Here is a 20,510-nt window from a genome sequence, read left to right on the forward strand (position 1 = left end):
AGATTCACCTAGAATCAAGAAAGTCCAGAAAGTGGTAGGATCCAAGTTGCCTAAAGTGTCTTCTGAGGACTCCAGGGACAGTAATTCCCGCCTAAATATCACACAGTCAACATACATAGTCACATTCTCTACAATTACTCTCAAAATGCTTAATACAACATCATATTCATCACTGACTTAGGCATGAGATTTGGGTCACCCATCAATGGCCTCATTTTTATAATCTTTTTGTCTTATCTGAGGCATCTAAAAGATCTTATCGATCAACAGAGTATTAGTTCACAGAATCCTTGATATCAAAACCGTTACATGACTACTACAATATCTTTCTATCTCCGAACCATTGTTCATGGGATAAAAACAACTTCCAGAATTGTTACGGGAGAAACATATTTCTCTCTCACATATGGTTCGGAAGCAGAAATAAAGGTGTTAACGGCCAAATCACGGGAGTAATATTTTGAAAAAAAAGGTCAATGAACCAAGAAAGGAAGGTGTGGTTATTACTAATTCTAAAAGGCACGTAAAAGAGGAAGTTGTTAGTGGATGGGTTGTTTTGAAAATTGCAATTTATTACAATACTGGATTAAAAAAATGGGTTAATAGCGGGTTCTGCTGGTCAGACCTGTTGGTCCCTTATAACGTGACAAGGTTAGTTCCAAGGGGGGGATAGGAACTATTTAAAATTTTATCCATTAAGGATGACTTCTTTTTCTTAAGAAAAGGTTTACACAGCGGCGCTAAGTAGTTTCAAAACACAAGCTTAGTCAACTTGTGACTAAGTCTGTTTCTTTACTTGAGTCAGGAGATAGCACTTAGAGTCTATTCCTGAACTCAGCTTCTTAGTACACTCAACTCAGCGTGAGTTCGTTACTTAGTCAGTTTTATAGCAAGCAATATATAAAGGAGTTTAAGGGTTAGAAATATGTTACTCAGCAGACATATCCTGGTTCGGCCTCTCCGCCTACGTCCAGTCCCCGGAACGCGTTCCGAGCTTTTTGAATTCTCTATTGAGCTCTTTAAAGGTAGAGCACGAAACCTTTTATTATAGAAGCTGAGTATACAAGAGTACCTTCCTCTATACCTCTACTCACTCCTATAACTACCGTTGAGTACTATAACCGAGTACTCAGCCTCTCCTTTCTATTGTTCTAGAAATGATAAAGTGTTTGTCTTAAACAACAATTGCTAAGACACTTTAGATGATTGTAATCACTCTAGACTTTTACACAATAATTAGAAATCGGTGTAAGATTTTTGCTTTGCTTTTCTCACAGAACTTCGAGTATGAATTTGGTCAGCGTTTCGACTAATTGAAGATCTGCATGGAATGAAGCAAATGAGAGGCCTTTATATAGTGACACTTGAGGCACCGGTAATTTCGAATTTCGAAATAACCGTTGGAGGCAAACGGCTTCCTGTCGTTGTCACTCAGTACGCGCTCAGTGTCGTTGGCCAATGAGATTCTTGCATCTTCTGTCCACGGCAGTGCTCGGCAGCTTTTCGTCCGGTAAACAGAATGTTTCGACATATTTGGCAAAGTCTTCCAGACAGCTTCCTGCGCCTTCTGAACTTTACCCAAAGTAGAAATACTTTGTCTAGAAATTGGTTCTTGTCTGCCGCTGTCTTGTGCTTCTTGTCGTTCCACTCAGCAGCTTCATCTTGAAGCAATTTGAGAGAAGGCTTCTCGATCCTTCTTCAAGCTGAGCTTGTGCTTTGTACAAAACGACCGCGTTTTGAAATCTTGGGCCATGATGCCTTGATGTGTTGACTTGGGCTTGACTTCCACTTATGGGCTTTTAGACTTTATATCTTAATGTCTTATAAATCAATAAACTCAACATTGAACAAACACATTAGTGTAAATAAATCAAAGCATTTAAATTTAATGTGTTAGAATATTTTTTATCAATTACTTAAATAATTTTATCAAATCAAAATCATGTGGAAAGGTGTTTCAACAAACTCCCCCATTTTGATGTTGGCAAAAATATTCAATCAAGAACTCAGTGTTGAGCTCCCCCATGATAGTTGACCTTATATTACTCAGTATACTCCCCCGTAAGGGTTGAGCTGCTGACTTAGTTTTACTTTAAATATTTCAAGGTTTAATCAAGTAAGTCTAAGGTCAGTTTTCATAATTAGGTCAGCTCATGGAACATATTCTTTTTAACTCAGTTTATGCGGAAGATTTAGATATCAGAGAGCACTGAGTATTTCTTTGTTCAATGTGTTTAGGAAGACATATAAAAGAGGTCAACATATTGATTAACACAGCATATAGTCATAAAGCAGTGTAGACAATTGATTTAATGAAGATGCGTTAACTATTCAGCACAAAACATAAGTAAGCATCACATAAGATTGGTCAAATCTGAAAAAGATAGATGCATGCATAGTTTTGTATTCAGGGTCAGCACAACAAAAATGCATAAAGGAAGGACTACAAGTTTAACAAAATTGAATCTAGTCAATCCTAGTCAAGCTATTTTTTCTTGTAGTTGAGTTGGGCTTCATGCTCTTTAGCTTTTCCTTTTCCCTTGAATTTTTGCTGACTACCTGAAGCTTCCTCTGATTGATGAGTTCTTTGAGCTTGAGCTTGTTCTTTCTCCCTCGTTTTGCCACCATCGGGAGGAGGAGGAATGAAGGTGTCTTCAATGGCAGCTTGAGTTAAGCGTTTAGAGAATGCCTTAAGCTTTCATGTGCTTTCATTTATGCCGTCAAAAACTGGCACACCATCATCCAAAATAGAACGTGGAATCCTGATAGTTGCGGCACTGAGCATACTCAGGATATATGCTTGAGACTTTCCAACCCAGTGTTTACTGTCAGTGAGTATGGCAAATGCTTGATGAAACATCTTCAGCAAGGACGTGTCAAAATACTGACGTTGGGCATTTGAGTGGCGCACGTGGTTGAAAGTAACTCGAGAGTACTTCAGGATTTCGTTCGTCTTGAGCTGGTCAGTTTCCATCTCTTCCTTGCTTAAGTTTAGCAAACGTACAACCTCACTAATTTGTTCAATGGAGCATTGGGAGGAGGAAGAGAGTTGGTGATTGGTTTTCTCTTGCTCAGTGTGAAGCTGGTTGAAGAGTTGATGAACTTCAGCAGAAGTTGCATACATTGTGTTCGCAGCTGACAGTTGATGAAGTTGACCCTGTAGAGAGTTCATGTGATTAACCATGGTTAGCTAGAGTTCGGCCAGCTTCGTTATTGATTCCTTCCTGGGCTGTTGAGACTGAAATGAAGTCATGACGCTCAGAAGATCCTTAAGACCTTTGATCTCTGTAAGAAGCTGAGTGACAGACGAAAGCTGAGTTGGCTCAACATTAATAGACCTAGCGGCATCAGCGTTTGTTTGATGGAGGTCATGGAGAAGGGCTTGAGCTGAGTCAATGATTCTTCGACCAGACTCAGAGGCAGTAAGATAACTGAAGGATCCATCATTTGTTGGCCCAGATGTCGGAAGAGGAGTAGAACCGAATGGAGGCGGTGTTTGGATCTGCTCAATATTGGAAGTGCCAGCATGATCATCGGCTGGTCTTGAGTTAAGATTTCCAGTGGAAGCTTACTGGATTAGATTCTGCACTTGGATTTGTGGAAGAGGATGATCGGCAAAATGTGTTACTTGCTCAGAGTCAGACTGAAGACAGTATTGACCTGAGCAGGTATTTCCATAGATTGCTCAACATGTTGAGGAGCAGGAACTTCGAGCACTTGCTCGGGATCATCTTGGCTTAGGAGAGCAGTTAAGTCGGCATGTTCCTTAGGCTGAGAAACAGAGGCTTGCTTTTACTGTTGCTCTGGTGGAGATTCAATAGGATTAGAGAAAAACTTGAAATGCACATTAGATAGGTCAGTGATCGGATCCCGCAGAGGTGAGTCACCCATAAGGTCAATGACTGGGGATCGATGTGCCTTCTTCTTAAGTCTCCTTAATTTCTTGGTCTTTGGAGGAGAGGGTTCAGCAGGAATAGACTCAATAGAGTGAGCAGGTGAAGTTTCCCTTTGAACAGTGTGTTCCTTTTCTGTTGGCTCAACTTCTTCCTCTTCAATCTCCTCAGTGTAAATTGTGCCATGGTGGTCAACATCTGATGGCTTATCATGCTCATCATCCAGTGTTTCCTCATTATCGAACTGACCACCCAGTTCTTCTTCATCTTGTTCATCCTGTGGTTGCCCAACATCAGTGCCAAGACTTTGTTCATAGTGTGAGTCAGCAGGAATAACGAAGTCAGTGGGAAGTGCATTGATGGGACTTAACTCAGAAGAGATTTTCTTCTTCTTCCTTAGTGGTTGCTCATCATTGTCCTCATTCTCTTCTACCTCAGGCTCAGCTTGCCTCTTGAGGTTTTCCACTGACCTAGGTCCATCCTGACCTTGTTGAATTTGAGGCTTTGTTCCTCTGGACACAAATTTAAGCTTCTTTGGTGGAGAAACAACTTCTTTAGAGGGGCTTTGAACAGCTTTCCTCTTTCTTTCCTTCTTTCCTTTACGGGTCTGCATCCCCTCAGTTTCCTGGACAACGACTGCTTTCCCTTTCTTGGGCACAATTGGTTGATCGTAGAATAGACCAAATAGTGCCGCTGCAGTGATCTCTGTTCCTATTGTGTGGATTTCCTCAACCAAGCTCACCTTGTGATCTTTGAGGATTCTGGTAATTATGGAGCCTATCCTAAGGGTTCCAGTGCTTCTTTGAAACCCACCGATTATGAAGACAGACATGTTTATCGGCGTGTAGGTCAGCATGTGCCAGATGAAGCACTGCTCAAAGTTTGTCGCTGAGTTGGTGCAGTTGATCTTAGGGAAGAGGAAATTAGTCAGTATGTAATGGGCCATCTTCTGATGCTGACCCATGGAGGTACTTGAAATTTCCCCTACATTACCAGGAGGTTTACAAAACTCAACGGAGTAGTTGGTCTTATCTTGGTCACCTGATTTACGAAGTATTGCTCTTTCGTTTTTCAGCTTGAGTAGCGAGGCAAGATAAGTGGGGTTGATGAAGATATCCTTCCCTCGAACCTGGGTGACCATGTAGTCCCGATTATCATCCGTGACTTTTAGGTTAGCGTAGAATTCATTAACTAACTCTGGATAGGTAGCGTCGCGAACTGAGAACAGCTCTGTCCAGCCGTTGTTTTTTATCCACTCACAGAAGGGTTGCTCAGCTTCCACAAAACCCTTTGAAAACCATCTAGAGTGGTCAACTTTATACCCCCTCACACTCTCGTAAACCTGAGAGTAGGTGCGTTCAACGGGTTTCTTCGCCTTATCTTGCTTTTGTTTTCCTCTCGAAGAGGCAGCTTGGTCAGCCTGGGTTTTCGTCCTTGGGGTAGTGACCTTTGAATGGTCACGCTGACTTGGTTCTTGAGACTTAGTGGGAGTCTCTTTATGTTCCTGCTGAGCAGGGATTTGAGGGTTTTCATCGGAGCGATTATCGGTGTAACCGGCACCGGAGACATTCTGAGAATCTTTTGTCATGATTCTTAGAGAGGTTTGAGAAGTTTGGGAGTTTTTGGAGAAGAGTATTTGAATACCAGAGATTTCTAAGCGTAAAGAGGTAAAAGTGGGAAATCGCCCACTATTTATAGAGGTGTCGAATTGATCTAAAGCGTTGAGGTGGCCGTTTGACCTCGAGATACTCAATCGACAAATATTCTGGCATTTATGACACATTCGGCGCATGTGTTTTCTAATCATCGTGCTTACGTCATCCTAGGTGGCTATTTAATTCGCGTGTTATGCATTAAATTTTGCAACGGATCTTTACTCAGTGATAAGGATTTCAAACGTTTAAAGTTCTGAGTAGTCAGTGTTACGCAATGAATAATTCTTAAGCATAGTAGCTCAGTTTAAGATAAGCACTCAGCATGTATATCCACTCAGCATGTGATAGTGATTGATTTAGCATAAATCATTCAGCATGGTAGTTCACTCAGCATGCATGTATCACATATTATACTTGGAATTTATTGAAGGGTATTAAACATACCAATGGCTTCTCTAAGTATGTTGAATTGCTCACGAGCCAGTGGCTTTGTGAAGATATCAACAAGCTGCTCATCCGTTGGGACATAGGTCAGCTTGATCTCTCCCTTGAGTACATGATCTCTGATGAAGTGATGTCTTATGCTGACATGCTTCATCCTACTGTGTTGGATTGGGTTCTTTGATAAGTCAATGGCACTCTTGTTATCACATTTGACTTTAATCGTTTTAGTCTGAACGCCATAATCTTCAAGCTGTTGCTTAATCCATAGGACTTGAGCAACACAGCTTCCAGCAGCAATGTACTCAGCTTCAGTGGTTGACAGGGCTACTGACGCCTGCTTCTTGCTGAACCAGGACACAAGACAGCTCCCAAGGAAGTGGCATCCTCCTGAGGTGCTTTTTCGTTCAAGCTTGTCTCGTCCGTAGTCAGCGTCAGTGTATCCAATGAGTGTGAAATCATGAGTATTGGGATACCACAAACCTGCATTCACTGAGCCTTGTAAATATCTAAGGATTCTTTTTACAGCTATGTAATGAGATTCCTTAGGGTTAGATTGATATCTAGCATAATAACATACTGAGAACTGAATGTCCAGCCTACTAGCAGTTAAGTAGAGTAGAGAACCAATCATACCTCGGTACAATCTGCTGTCTACTGACTTACCATTTTCATCATCGCAGAGGACAGTGTCAGTGCCCATAGGGGTAGATATTGACTTGCAATTCTCAAGTTCATACTTCTTCAATATCTCCTTAGCATACTTAGTTTGACTGATGAAGATGCCATTTTTCCCTTGTTTGATTTGAAGTCCAAGGAAGAAGTTGAGTTCTCCCATCATTGACATTTCAAACTCATTCTGCATCTTCTTACTAAATTCCTTGCACATTGACTCGTTAGTGGCACCAAAAATAATGTCATCAACATATATTTGAGCCAGCAGGGTATCTTTACCCTTCCTCTTAATGAATAAGGTTGTATCAGCTTTACCTCTAACATAATTTCTAGTCAGCAGGAAACTGGTCAGCCTCTCAAACTAAGCACATGGTGCTTGCTTGAGACCATACAGAGCCTTTTTGAGCTTATAAACGTGGTTTGGGAACTTAGGATCCTCAAACCCTAGAGGCTGATTAACGTAGACTTCCTCGTTTATAACCCCATTAAGAAATGCACTCTTAACATCCATTTGAAACAATTTAAAGTTCATATAACTTGCATATGCACATAAAATTCTTATAGCCTCTAGCCTTGCCACTGGGGCGCAGGTCTCACCATAGTCAATACCTTCTTGCTGACTGTAGCCCTGAGCTACAAGTCTTGCTTTGTTCCTGACCACGTTTCCTTGTTCATCCAGCTTGTTGCGGAAGATCCATCTTGTTCCTATGGTCTTCTGGCTTCTTGGTTTTGGCACTAAGTCCCATACTTCATTTTTTCTGAACTGATCAAGTTCTTCTTGCATTGCATTCATCCAGAATTCATCGTACTCAGCTTCAGCGAAATTCTTTGGTTCCTGGACTGAGACGAATGCTACGTTGCTGAGGTATCTCCTGAGTTGATTTCTTGCCATCAGGGTGTTTTCAGCAGCATCAAGAATGGCACTTTCTGAGTGTCCTCTTGGTATTCTGATCTCTTTTGGAAGAGTGATGTCTTGAGCTGGTTGTGTTTCAACAATCTCTGCAGGTGTAGATTGGTCAGTGAAAAAAATTTGGGTTTCTCTTTTACCTTTGGTTAGCCCTTGAGGTAGTGACTCAGCGGCTGTTTCTTGGTCAGCGGGTGCTGAGTATGGATCATCCTCAGTCAGCTGCTTATCTTTTCCTGCAGGGTTAGTTTCATCGAACTCAACGTGTACTGACTCTTCTAGGACCTGAGTTCGTTTACTGAAAACTCTATATGCTTTGTTGTTTGTTGAGTAGCCTAAAAAGATAGCTTCGTCAGCTTTTGAATCAAACTTAGCAAGGCTGTCTTTGGTATTTAGAATAAAACATTTACAACCGAAGGCACGAAAGTATCCAATGTTGGGCTTTCGTCCTTTCCAAAGTTCGTAGGGAGTCTTCTTTAATATGGGTCTAACTAGAGCCCTATTAAGTATGTAGCACGCTGTGTTGACAGCTTCTCCCCAAAAGTACTTTGGAAGCCTATGCTCACTCAGCATTGTCATGGCTATTTCAACCAAGGTTCTGTTTTTCCTTTCAACAACCCCATTTTGTTGAGGCGTTATAGGAGCAGAAAAATTATGGTCAATGTCGTTGGCTTCACAAAATTCAACAAACTGTTGGTTCTTGAATTCTCCACCATTATCACTTCGGATGTGAGCTAACTTAAGGTCTTTATCATTTTCAAGTTTTCTTACTAAAGTTGAAAACGTCTCAAAGGTTTCATCCTTGCTACTCAGCAAGATGATCCAAGTGTACCGAGAAAAGTCATCTACAATGACCAAGGAAAATCTTCTACCACCCAAGCTCAGCGGCTGGACTGGACCGAAGAGATCCAAGTGTAGCAACTCTAATGGACGCTTAGTTGAGACAATGTTTTTACTGTGAAAAGATTGTTTGGTTTTTTTTCCAGCTTGACAAGCGTTGCATAATTGATCTTTTTCAAACATAAGTTCTGGCAGTCCCTCAACTAATTGCTTTCTTGCTAATTTGGCCAAGAGGTCCATGCTTACATGACCAAGTCTCATATGCCATAGCTAGGAATTTTCTTCCTTTGACACTAAGCATACAGGTTTTGAAAATTTCTTTTCTAAGTTCAGCATAAAGACATTATCAATACGAGGGGCAGTTAAAATCAACTCATTTGTTTTACCCTCGAATATTTTACATCCAGTGTCATCAAATATAACTTTTCTCCCATTGTCACATAGCTGAGCTACGCTGAGTAAGTTATATTTGAGTCCGTTGACTAAGGAGACTGACTCAATAGTAGGATTACCACCAACGGTTCCTGACCCTACTATCTTACCCTTTTTGTTGTCTCCAAAACTTACGCTTCCTCCTCGTTTACGCACAAATGTAATGAACTGAGTTTCATCACCAGTCATATGCCTCGAGCATGCGCTGTCAATTTACCACATCTTTGACTTCTCAGCACACCTCAGGCTTACCTGCAATATAGCTAGTTACTTTTAGGTACTCAATTCTTTTTGGGTCCTTGTTTGTTAGGTTCAACATGTAAAGCATCATATTTAATTTTATGACGACATACTTGGACAGTGTGTCCATTCTTCCCACAGAAGTCGCAGCTGACCTTCCATTTAGGATATTTCACTGACTGGTCAGCACCCCAGTGCTGAGCATGCCAGCACACCTTTGTGGTGTGTCCTTTCTTCCCACAGAAGTCACACTGGACATTCCGTTGAGGATTCCATCTCTGCTGACTAGTACTTCGGTACTGAGTGTTCAGAGGAATATTTCTTTTATTCGGAACCTTAAGTTGGTTCTGAATAGATGTGGCATCCTTTTTCAGTTTCTTAGAATCTGATTGGACCTCAGAGACAAACTTTTGCATAATTTCTATATTGCTATGCAAAGTTGAGTTGTCTTGGAGAAGATATCGAAGGTCACTCAGTTTGACCTCCTCAATCTCATCACATCGCCTGCTGAGTGCTCTGACCTTCTTGTTACACTTTTTGATAAGTGTGTAGAGATCACTCAGGGCATTTATCATTTCATTTCTGAGCAAGGGTAGTGATATTACCTCAGTTGAGTGTATCTCATCGTCAGATGCAATGGAGGGGTCAGCATGCTCAGAAACACAAGGCTCAGCAAGCTCATCTGCCATGAAATAGATCTTTGCTGACTCAGTGGCATCAGCTTCTGATGATGATGACTCATCACTATCACTCCAGGTTGCCACCATTGCCTTCTTGTCGTTCTTCCTTTCCTTCCTCAAGGTAGGACAGCTTGATTTGATATGGCCTGTTTGATGACATTCAAAGCATGTAATGGGCTTTGAGTTGTCCTTCTTGTACTTGCTGTCGCTTGACTCAACTCTGTACTTATCAAACTTCTTGTAAGGCTTCATGGAATATTTATCATTCTTTCTGAACAGCCTTTTCATTTTTCTAGTGAACATTGCCATTTCTTCATTGTCTGTTGAGCTCCCATCAGTGGAGTCAGCTTTCATGACAAGAGACTTTTGCTTCTTGTCTTCAGACTTCTCCTTCACCTCGAAATTCTTCATTGAGATCTCATGGGTCAGCAGCGAGCCAATGAGTTCATCATACTTGTAGGTGGTTAAGTCTTGAGCTTCCTCAACAGCAGTTTTCTTGGCTTGCCAGCTTTTAGGAAGACTCCCCAGTATTTTCTTGACTTGCTCTTCCTCGGTAAAGATCTTGCCAAGTCTCTTGAGCTCGTTGATTATGTTTGTGAATCTTGAGTTCATGTCAGAGATTCCTTCATCATCATTCATTTCAAAGAGCTCGTACAACCTCATGTGCTGGTTCACCTTAGACTCCTTAACTTTGTTGGTTCCTTCGTAGGTGACCTCCAGCTTCTTCCAGATCTCCTGCGCTGACTCACAACCTGAAATTTTGTTGTACTCTGCAGCATCTAACGCACAGTGAAGCATGTTTATAACCGAAGCATGATTTTGTAGCTTCTTGAGATCATCTTCTGTCCATTTAGTCTCAGCTTTAACAATCGTTTGGCCGTCAATAGTTTCAACAGGAACAAATGGGCCTTGGACTATAGAAAGCCATACACTCATATTTGTTGCCTGAATGAAATTTTTCATTCTGTTCTTCCAAAAGGTATAGTTAGACCCGAAGAACAGAGGAGGCCGAGTAATGGACAGTCCCTCAGGTAGAATCTGAGTTGTCTCATTTCCTGGGAGGAAACGAGTGTTGTTCTCAGCCATTGTGGGGATCAGCTCAAGATAGTTATATCTTGCTCAGTGAGCTTTTAAGCTCTGATACCACTTGTTGGTCCCTTATAACATGACAAGGTTAGTTCCAAGGGGGGGGATAGGAACTATTTAAAATTTTGTCCGTTAAGGCTGACTTCTTTTTCTTAAGAAAAGGTTTACACAGCGGTGCTAAGTAGTTTCAAGACACAAGCTTAGTCAACTTGTGACTAAGTCTGTTTCTTTACTTGAGTCAGGAGATAGCACTTAGAGTCTATTCCTGAACTCAGCTTCTTAGTACACTCAACTCAGCGTGAGTTCGTTACTTAGTCAGTTTTATAGCAAGCAATATATAAAGGAGTTTAAGGGTTAGAAATATGTTACTCAGCAGACATATCCTGGTTCGGCCTCTCCGCTTACGTCAAGTCCCCGGAACGCGTTCCGAGCTTTTTGAATTCTCTACTGAGCTCTTTAAAGGTAGAGCACGAAACCTTTTACAATAGAAGCTGAGTATACAAGAGTACCTTCCTCTATACCTCTACTCACTCCTAGAACTACCGCTGAGTACTATAACCGAGTACTCAGCCTCTCCTTTCTATTCTTCTAGAAATGATAAAGTGTTTGTCCTAAACAACAATTGCTAAGACACTTTAGATGATTGTAATCACTCTAGACTTTTACACAATAATTGGAAATTGGTGTAAGATTTTTGCTTTGCTTTTCTCACAGAACTTCGAGTATGAATTTGGTCAGCGTTTTGACTAATTGAAGATCTGCATGGAATGAAGCAAATGAGAGGCCTTTATATAGTGACACTTGAGGCATCGGTAATTTCGAATTTCGAAATAACCGTTGGAGGCAAACGGAGTCCTGTCGTTGTCACTCAGTACGCGCTCAGTGTCGTTGGCCAATGAGATTCTTGCATCTTCTGTCCACGGCAGTGCTCGGCAGCTTTTCGTCCGGTAAACAGAATGTTTCGACATATTTGGCAAAGTCTTCCAGACAGCTTCCTGCGCCTTCTGAACTTTACCCAAAGTAGAAATACTTTGTCTAGAAGTTGGTTCTTGTCTGCCGCTGTCTTGTACTTCTTGTCGTTCCACTCAACAGCTTCATCTTGAAGCAATTTGAGAGAAGGCTTCTCGATCATTCTTCAAGCTGAGCTTGTGCTTTGTACAAAACGACCGCGTTTTGAAATCTTGGGCTGTGATGTCTTGATTTGTTGACTTGGGCTTGACTTCCACTTATGGGCTTTTAGACTTTATATCTTAATGTCTTATAAATCAATAAACTCAACATTGAACAAACACATTAGTGTAAATAAATCAAAGCATTTAAATTTAATGTGTTAGAATATTTTTTATCAATTACTTAAATAATTTTGTCAAATCAAAATCATGTGGAAAGGTGTTTCAACAAGACTTGCCTATCATTATGAATATAATAGTCTAGAACTATCGTAGTTTAGGCAATCCACCTATAGTTCGGGTTTTATTGGATCTTGTCCGTATATTATAAACCTAGCTTGATTTTTATTTTTGAAACTCATATTGAGAGGAAAGGCTAGATGTGGTTCGTAGAAAGATAGATTATAAAGGTTGTAAGTGTGTCACTAATATGGGTCGAGGAGGTGGACTTGATTTAATTTAGCTTGTCAGGATTAGGCCTAACTATCAGTTTGATCTTTTAGTTAAATAGATTTTGCATATTGAAACTATAACATGAGTTATAACCTTTAGTGTACAAAAACCTTTATTATAAATAATTATTACAGTAATATTCAACATTTCTATAAATTTTGCCTGTTGCAGCAGCATCATGGAAACTAGTGTTTCACACATTGGTTTCCTTACCATCCTGAAACCAGTATGTTAATTACCGGTATCAATTAACTATATCAAAGTTAAAAGAGAATTACAGATGAATTTTTTTTAACTCAACAACTTTTTTTAAATTATTTTTTGAAAGAGCATTTTTTAAGGATTTATTCGAGAGACCACGGATAAAACTTAATTTTGATGGAAATTTTGAGTTTTAGCATTGACAAATTAGACAAATTTTAGAATGAAACACTATTTAATATGTAATATAAAATTTTGGACGAATTTTGGATTATATCTCGCTCGGCTAATTTTTAATCACGATCAAATTTACGTTGCAATTTTAAAGAATTACAAATAAAAAGAAACTAAAAATTCATATTTATATTCAGAAAAACAAAAAATTATATTAACATGTGTATTTTTTAAAGAAGTCGTTAATAATACTAATGGATAAATTTATATATTTTTTTATTTTTAGTTTTACTTTCAAATAATAATTTTTAATAATTGTCAAATTAAATATAAAATATTATTTTAATAGAATAAATGGCTAATACGTAACATTACAATGAAAAAAATATACATTTATTAAATATATAAAAAATCCGTACATGATACGAATTTAAAACTAGTTTTCTTCGAATCCGGGAAAGTAATAAAGAAAAATTGGTTAAGAAAACGGCATGGACCAGTTAACTTTGCTATTTCATTTGAGAAAAATTACATAGAAATTCATCTTTTAAAAATTATTTATAATTATATGAAGTTATAACTTTGGATTATGTCAAACTAGTAAAATCAGTATTTTTAATATATTTTAAGGATTAGAATTTATAAATTAGAAATTTATAATATATTTTAAATATTTATGATTTATGAATTTGAATCTAAAATTTTTAAATTATAATATAAAATCATAATATATAAAAAAAATAATGATATATTAAGAATTAAATATGATGATATGATGTAATTATGATTTTGACCTTTAAATCTAACACGTACGAAAATGGCCTACAGTGAGTACAAAAGATATCTAGCATCATTAGCCTTTTCCAATTGGCGGTTCGTTCCCGCCAAAAGAGGGTGACGACTTGAAAAACTAAATTGCTTTATCAGCCTCTCTACTCTCCGCTCCGTTTCACCATGGGACTTTCCCTCCAATGCTTGCCACGTTTCTATTTGGACCACGTTCATCTGCCACGTAATCCCACCTCTCAAAATCTTCCGGCATGAGATGGCACACTTTTTATCATTTCATGCACCAAATTTGCCTTCTTTTCTTCCGACTAATTTATTATCATCTTCATCTCTAACTGTTTCAAATTTCAATCCTTTTACCACAGAAAGAGCTATGAGGGTTCCTGTTGGATTTCTTGATACGTTATGGAGTTTTGTGCGCTTTTTGCCTTTCTTCTTCTTGCTTCTTATTCTGGGTCTTATTAAAGGTATGTATGTGCTCATCAGTTGTTAATTGTGTGTATGCTTAAATGGTTGTATGTATGCACTTTTTTCACTAAGAATCTCTTCTTTCTTTTTCAATCCACAGCTTCTCTTATTTGCCCATTAGCACTATGTATTATTGTGATTGGTAATTCAGCAGTTATACTTGGCCTTTGGCTTGCTCATTTTCTTTGGACTTTTTATTGTGTAGGAAGGTATGCTTAATGCTTCCTTGTTTACTTTCTTCTTTCATTTCCTGCAATATGTAACTTACCCTTTGATTTTCACCCTCTGATTCTGATATTGTAGGACTAAGAGGATTGGCTTGGTTCTGAAGATTGTGCTGCTGTTACTTTTACCATTGCCTTTGCTTCTCTGGCCACTCATTGGAATTATTGGAAGTGTTTTGGGTGGTATTGGTTATGGATTTTTTAATCCTCTCACTGCTACTTTTGAGGCTGTTGGAGAGAATGTTAGGGACAAATTCTACCATTGTTTTTTTGTAACTTCTCTCATTTATGCCCTCTGCCTTTTTTCTTCAAGTAATCATGTTAATTAAAAAAAAATCTGCAATTTAATTACGAGGGGTTTTGAATGATAATTTTTTATCAGGATGGCTGTGAATCCACCATCAAAGGAAGCTGCACAGTGGTTAGGGATTTTACAGATTTCTGCTTCCATTCTTACTTCTCTTACATGGATGAACTAAGTGATCAAGTCCCCGAAGATGAAAATCCCATAGATGTCAAGTAACAAGTTTTTCTTTTTTTCATTTCTGTCCTTTATGTGCAAAAACATATTTTTGCCCCATCTACTTTGTCAAATCTTAAGTTTTGCGCTTTTAGACTTTGATTTGGTGAGATTTGGCCTCTCTAATTTTGATTTTTGTTAAAAGCTCTCCCTAATAGACAAAATTGTCCAGCTTGAACACCATGTGTTCTGAACTCCACAAGGAGAAAAAGTTCCCTTAGGAAGGAAGGAGTACATTTCTTATTTCCCTGTGAGAACAATCAAAATTTAGGGTCTAAATCTCACTAAATCAAAGTTTAGAGGACGAAAGTTAAAATATGTCCTAGTATAACGGTTAAAATATATCTTTTCCACTTAATGCATTCATAAATCATGGAGAAAGTTTGATTCTTCTTATCTTTCTTTCTTTCTAGGCTGTCAAAATTGCCAAGTTGTTTATTGGTGATCCTGATTGGAGTGCCTGTAGATGTGGTTCTTATTACAGTTGTTGCATTGTGGAAAAGCCCATATATGCTGTTCAAAGGATGGAAGAGGCTATTAGAAGACTTGATTGGTAGGGAAGGCCCTTTCTTGGAGACAGTTTGTGTTCCATTTGCTGCTTTAGCAATCATCCTCTGGCCTTTGGCTGTTGTAGCATCTGTAATTGCTGCAATCATATCCAGCTTTTTTCTTGGACTTTTCAGTGCAGTGATAGTCCATCAGGTCTGTGAAGTTAGCCAGCAAGCATTCATCAAATTTCTCTTATTTATTTAACGTTTCATCTTATCGTAATTGTTTCCAGGAAGACTCGCTCATGATGGGACTTGCCTATGTTGTCGCAGTAGTTTCTGAATTTGATGAATATGTAAATGATTTACTCTACTTGAGTGAAGGATCAAAACTGCCCAGGTAGATTATCAGAAATCATTGTTTTTCGGACACAATTAATATCACAGGCATGTGTGATGTTATCGTTGCTTGATGCATTTTATATGTTCTCCCTTTTAACTTTTGCACATTTGTGTGGCAGCCAGGCCTCGATATCGAAGAAACATGGATCTCAAAACAGATGAAAGCAATAACGGTTCAAAGGCCAGAAGAGAAAACTCACTGGAAACCAAACTATCATCAGAAAGATCAAGAACACTGAAGTGGGCAGTCCAACAATATAAACCAGTGCATGTATGAAGCTTTAAATTAATCTTATGACTTCTTATAAAGAACTTATATTTCCTTTGAATCCATAGATTAAGTTTCAAATTTCACAGGTGTGGGACTGGTTATTTAAATCCTCGGAGGAGTACGGTAGGAAACTCCTTCAGGAAGGCATGGTAAATATCAAGGACATTGAGGAATGCCTTGTTAAGGGTAATTTTAAGAAGTTAGACGTCAAACTTCCAGCTTGTTCCCTTTTACAGTGTCTCATTGTTTCTGCAAAATCTGACTCATCTGGCTTGGTGATCTGTAGGTATTTTCCAATATTTTTCTCTTTATGGTATATGATCTGTTTTTCTGATTTGTATATTAATTATGTGATTAAATTATGCAGCTGATAATGCAGAGCTAACAAGGAGTAATGCACCGAGGGATAAATTGTTTGAATGGCTAATTGGACCGTTGTTAATCATGAAAGAGCAAATAAAGAAACTGGATTTAGATGAACAAGAAGAGAAGTGCCTTGTAGGTTTAATAATAAGGGGAAAAAATGAAGTACCCGAAGAGTGGGATGACACTGGATTTCCGTCCAAAGACAATGTCAGAAGGGGGCAGCTGCAAGGCATAATTAGAAGGTACATTTTACAATCGTACATGTTGCTAGAAACTACATCTTTGTATTCCTGTTATTATTAGTACGTGGTAGGATTATGATATATGTGGCTTGTTTTAAGTCTGATGCTGATATATATTACTTCAGATTGACTTGACCAAACTACTAAGTTGATGTATGAAAAAGCAGAGTTGAAGGACTAAAATTTGGTCTTTATAAGAACTTTGATTCTGTGGCAGATTGGAAGGTATTGTAGCTATGATGACTCGGATACCAACCTTTCGGCGGCGTTTCATGAATTTGGTGAAGCTGTTGTATTTAGATGCAATTCAGGCTAATAATAGTTCGTCTGATCAGATTGGAAGATCATTAAAATCAAAACGTTCAGGCAAGATTTTGATAGAGGGTGGAAGCAGAAAAGGTAAAAATAGAAGAGAGCAAAATGAGGAACAGAACAAGGCATTTGATTCTGAGGTGTAGTTCAATTTTCAACCTATACTTGATTTTCCTTTTCTGTAACATATCTCCATAAGCCTATATTTGGAAATAGTTTGAACAGTAATTTACAATTCATTCAAGAAAATATAAGGCTAAAGTGAAAAAGAAAAAAATGTTAGGTTTACCCAAATTGCAAATTTAGATATGGGATTTAAAAGTTTACAAACACAGTTATAACTGTAATGTGGTTTGTGGCATTTGTAGTTATAAGAATCTGTGAGTCAATCTGTTGGTACAACAAATAATTGTGTTTTATTTGGGGTAAATAGCTATAATAATAATGGTAAACAGTTGATGAAGGTAACCTCCTGTTGCAAGAATGTTTGCTTCTTTAAGCTAGTAATCAATATGTCATCGACATAAATGACTAGGAAGATAGGATCCCTTTCTTTATCATTTTTCACAAATAAACAATGGTCATGATTAAGACCGTCTGAAACCAAAATCCAATAGCTTAGGCGAAATATGTTTGTGCCATTGTCGCCCTGTATGCTTAAGTCCATACAAGGAGTTGATCAACTTGCAAACTTGCCCGGCTGGACATATTTCATACCTAAGGAAATCTCCTCTTCTAGATAACCATATATTTTTTTTTTTTGGTAGGGAAAGGAAAGAAGAAAAAAAAAACAAACAAAAACTTAACCCGGGATCAGCCTCGGGAAGCTAACCCCCACCACATCTTCCAAGAGGATCGAAGAAAGAAAAGCAGGAGGAGAAGAGAAAGTAGTGACACCCCAACTTCTTTCATGACCCGCAGCCGCCAGACGATCCGCCACCCGGTTTTGCTCCCTAAAGATATGGCAGAAAGAGATAGAAACAAAGGACTGGCAGAGCCTCTTGATACCTTTAATCAAATTCTTGCTATTTAAACCAATAGCTTTATTGTTGGAGATCATCCTAATAGCTTTTTGATTGTCAGATTCAACAATCAGATTTTCCAACCCCAATCTTTTGGCCAGGGTAAGGCCAGAATAAATACCCCACAGCTCAGTCAAAAGGAAGAATCTATGCCAAGATTCTGTGAGAACCCAGAAATCCAAGCACCCCCATCATCTCTCAAAACTCCACCAGCAGCAATACTACCATTGGCAAGACAAGAGCCATCTGTATTAAGCTTCATCACACCTTCCCTCGGTCTTTTCCAGCAAAGAAGATGAACAGCCTTTCTTTGAGTATAACTAGCAAGAGAATCTTCCTTGAAGCTATTACTAATATGATGAATTTTTTTAGCAAAAAAATCCACCAAGTTAGGGATGTTAACAATCTCAGCACAAAAAATCTCCTTATTTCTCCAATCCCAAATTTGGTGACAGACTACAGAAAAGAATATGTCACCATGCTCCAGATTAGTCAGCAACTTCCCACTCACCCCATCATCAAACCACTCAAGACTGGAATGAGAAAAGAACTCATCAACCATATGGCTAGGAAGAATTTTCCTCCAAATAGCTTCACTTCTAACACAATCCCTAAGAGCATGACAGATGGTTTCTTCATGCCCTATACATCTACTACAATCCCCAGACTCCACCAGATGGCGCCTTTTTCTATCTGAATTAGTAAGTAATCTGTTTTTAACCCCAAGCCACAAGAAGCTTCTAATTCTGTAGGGCACTTTCATAGCCCATAAAGTCTTCTAAATAGCTGAGTGAGGCTCCTCATCACTGTTACTAAAAGTCTCAAAGGAAGACTTACAAGTATAAGCACCATTATTGGTAGAAGCCCAACAATAACTATCCTTATCCTCTTCCATGCTACTAATCTTCACTCCTCTAATTCTAAGGAGAGTATCCAAGCTAAAAAAAGCCTCAAACTTTGACCAAATCCAATCACCTTCTGAATCCACCACATCAGCAATCTTCCATTAGCGAAAATTAACAGGGGGAAGGGAGCTACAAACCTCTAACAAAGACTTGTCACCAATCCACTTGTCATTCCAGAAGCTGATTGTCTTACCATTACCCACATCCCAACCAATCCCAGAACAGAAATCTGAAAAAATAGAACTAAGGCCCTTCCAGAGAAAGGAACAATTAATAACTCTCTCTTTCGGCCCTCCAAAAATCTTATCTTTTCTATACTTTCCACACAATAAGCGAACCCAAAGCGCTGAAGGACTCTGCCACATTCTCCAAAGAATCTTCATTAATAAAACTTTGTTGTTATCTTTGGCTTGTCTAATCCCCAGACCCCCTATCTCTCTAGGTTTACAAACCTCCATCCAAGGAACCAGATGGATCTTCTTACTATCAACTGAATCTCCCCAAAGAAAACGGCGATTAACTTTATCCAGATCATTGAGGACCGGCTCAGGCAGTTTACAAGCTTTCATAATATGGTTAGGAACTGCACAATTGACAGGCTGAATAAGAGTAAGACGCCCCGCAAGAGATAAAGTTTTAGCTTTCCAATTAGCACACTTGTTAGAAGTTTTATCCAAAATCTCTTTAAAAGGAGCTTTAGAGACTCTATCACTATGAAGGGGAACACCAAGATAATTATCCAAAGAATTGGTTAAAGGAATGCCAGAAATATCACTCAACTTCTTGCACATTCCTATACTCATATTTTTAGAACAAAGCATTCTGGACTTCTGGATATTAAATTCTGGACTTCTAGATAACCATATTAATATATGCATTGTTTACATTAAGTTGATGTAAAAGCCACTATTAAGTAGAAGCTATTGCAATCATCATTTTAACAGTTACATTTTTGGCAATCGAAAGGAAGGATTCATGGAAATCAATTCCTTGGGTTTGGCTAAGGGATTTGGCTATACCATTTAGCAAAATGTTTAAATGTTTAAATTCTCCATTTGATTTGATTTGTATTTTATCTTAAAATTAACAAGTATCAAGTATAGAGTCACAAAATAGAGATTAAGGAACTAATAGTAAGAAAAATAAGATGAAGATAGTATTGATAAACAATGGAGCAGTGTATGTCTTCCTAACAATGGAAATACATGGAATGGAGACAAACCTATAGGGACCAGCCCCCTCTGAATCTCCTGACAAATCAGGCAAATTCCTTAAAATAACAATATTCACGCCTCCCTCTCGTACCAGCTCAAGGCCTTATTTAATACCTTTACCTTACAAGAGACATATTATTCACACATCTACACGTGTCCACCATTTCTCCTAGTGTAAACCCTTAGGGGACGTTTGGTTCACAAGGGGTAAGGGAAAATGAATCAAGAAAGGGAAACTAAAGGAAAGGAAATGAATAACCATTAATTCCCCTATGTGTTTGGATATGTTTAGGAAAGGGGATGGAGTAAAGGGAATCCAATTCCCTAGAGGGCATGGGGTAATGGCTTAACCTAAAGTGGGTAAAGGGAATGAGTTTTTTTTTTTTTTTGTAAACAAACAAGAACAAAGAGAATGAAACTCTCTCATTCCCATTCCCATTCCTA

At 38.6% G+C, this 20,510-nt stretch overlaps 1 protein-coding gene across 3 annotated transcripts; it reads left to right on the forward strand.

Annotated features, from left to right (window-relative positions):
- The first annotated feature begins 13,924 nt into the window (after positions 1-13,924).
- On the forward strand, positions 13,925-19,844 carry LOC136228855 (uncharacterized membrane protein At3g27390). 3 transcript variants are annotated; one of them, XM_066017345.1, is made up of 11 exons: positions 13,925-14,099; positions 14,201-14,309; positions 14,404-14,596; positions 14,707-14,843; positions 15,258-15,546; positions 15,626-15,732; positions 15,858-16,005; positions 16,092-16,287; positions 16,373-16,613; positions 16,831-17,065; positions 17,693-19,844. In XM_066017345.1, exons 1-11 carry the CDS (start codon positions 14,006-14,008, stop codon positions 17,729-17,731), a joined length of 1,788 nt encoding a protein of 595 aa, XP_065873417.1. In that variant the 5' UTR covers positions 13,925-14,005; the 3' UTR covers positions 17,732-19,844. The 3 variants fall into 3 exon arrangements, with proteins under 3 accessions (XP_065873417.1, XP_065873418.1, XP_065873419.1); XM_066017346.1 differs by lacking the exons at positions 16,831-17,065; positions 17,693-19,844 and adding an exon at positions 16,739-16,825; XM_066017347.1 differs by lacking the exons at positions 16,831-17,065; positions 17,693-19,844 and having other exon boundaries at positions 16,092-16,291; positions 16,373-16,500.
- Positions 19,845-20,510: the final 666 nt, after the last annotated feature.

The sequence above is a fragment of the Euphorbia lathyris genome, chromosome 5 (genome assembly GCF_963576675.1).
Source record: "Euphorbia lathyris chromosome 5, ddEupLath1.1, whole genome shotgun sequence".
In the NCBI taxonomy this organism is placed as follows: domain Eukaryota; kingdom Viridiplantae; phylum Streptophyta; class Magnoliopsida; order Malpighiales; family Euphorbiaceae; genus Euphorbia; species Euphorbia lathyris.

Excerpts from the sequence above, each read along its gene's own strand:
- LOC136228855 (XM_066017345.1), top strand. The coding sequence starts at position 14,006 with ATGAGGGTTCCTGTTGGATTTCTTGATACGTTATGGAGTTTTGTGCGC. Across the intron at positions 15,547-15,625 it reads GTGCAGTGATAGTCCATCAG|GAAGACTCGCTCATGATGGG; the intron begins GTCTGTGAAGTT and ends AATTGTTTCCAG. Across the intron at positions 16,614-16,830 it reads CTGCAAGGCATAATTAGAAG|ATTGGAAGGTATTGTAGCTA; the intron begins GTACATTTTACA and ends ATTCTGTGGCAG.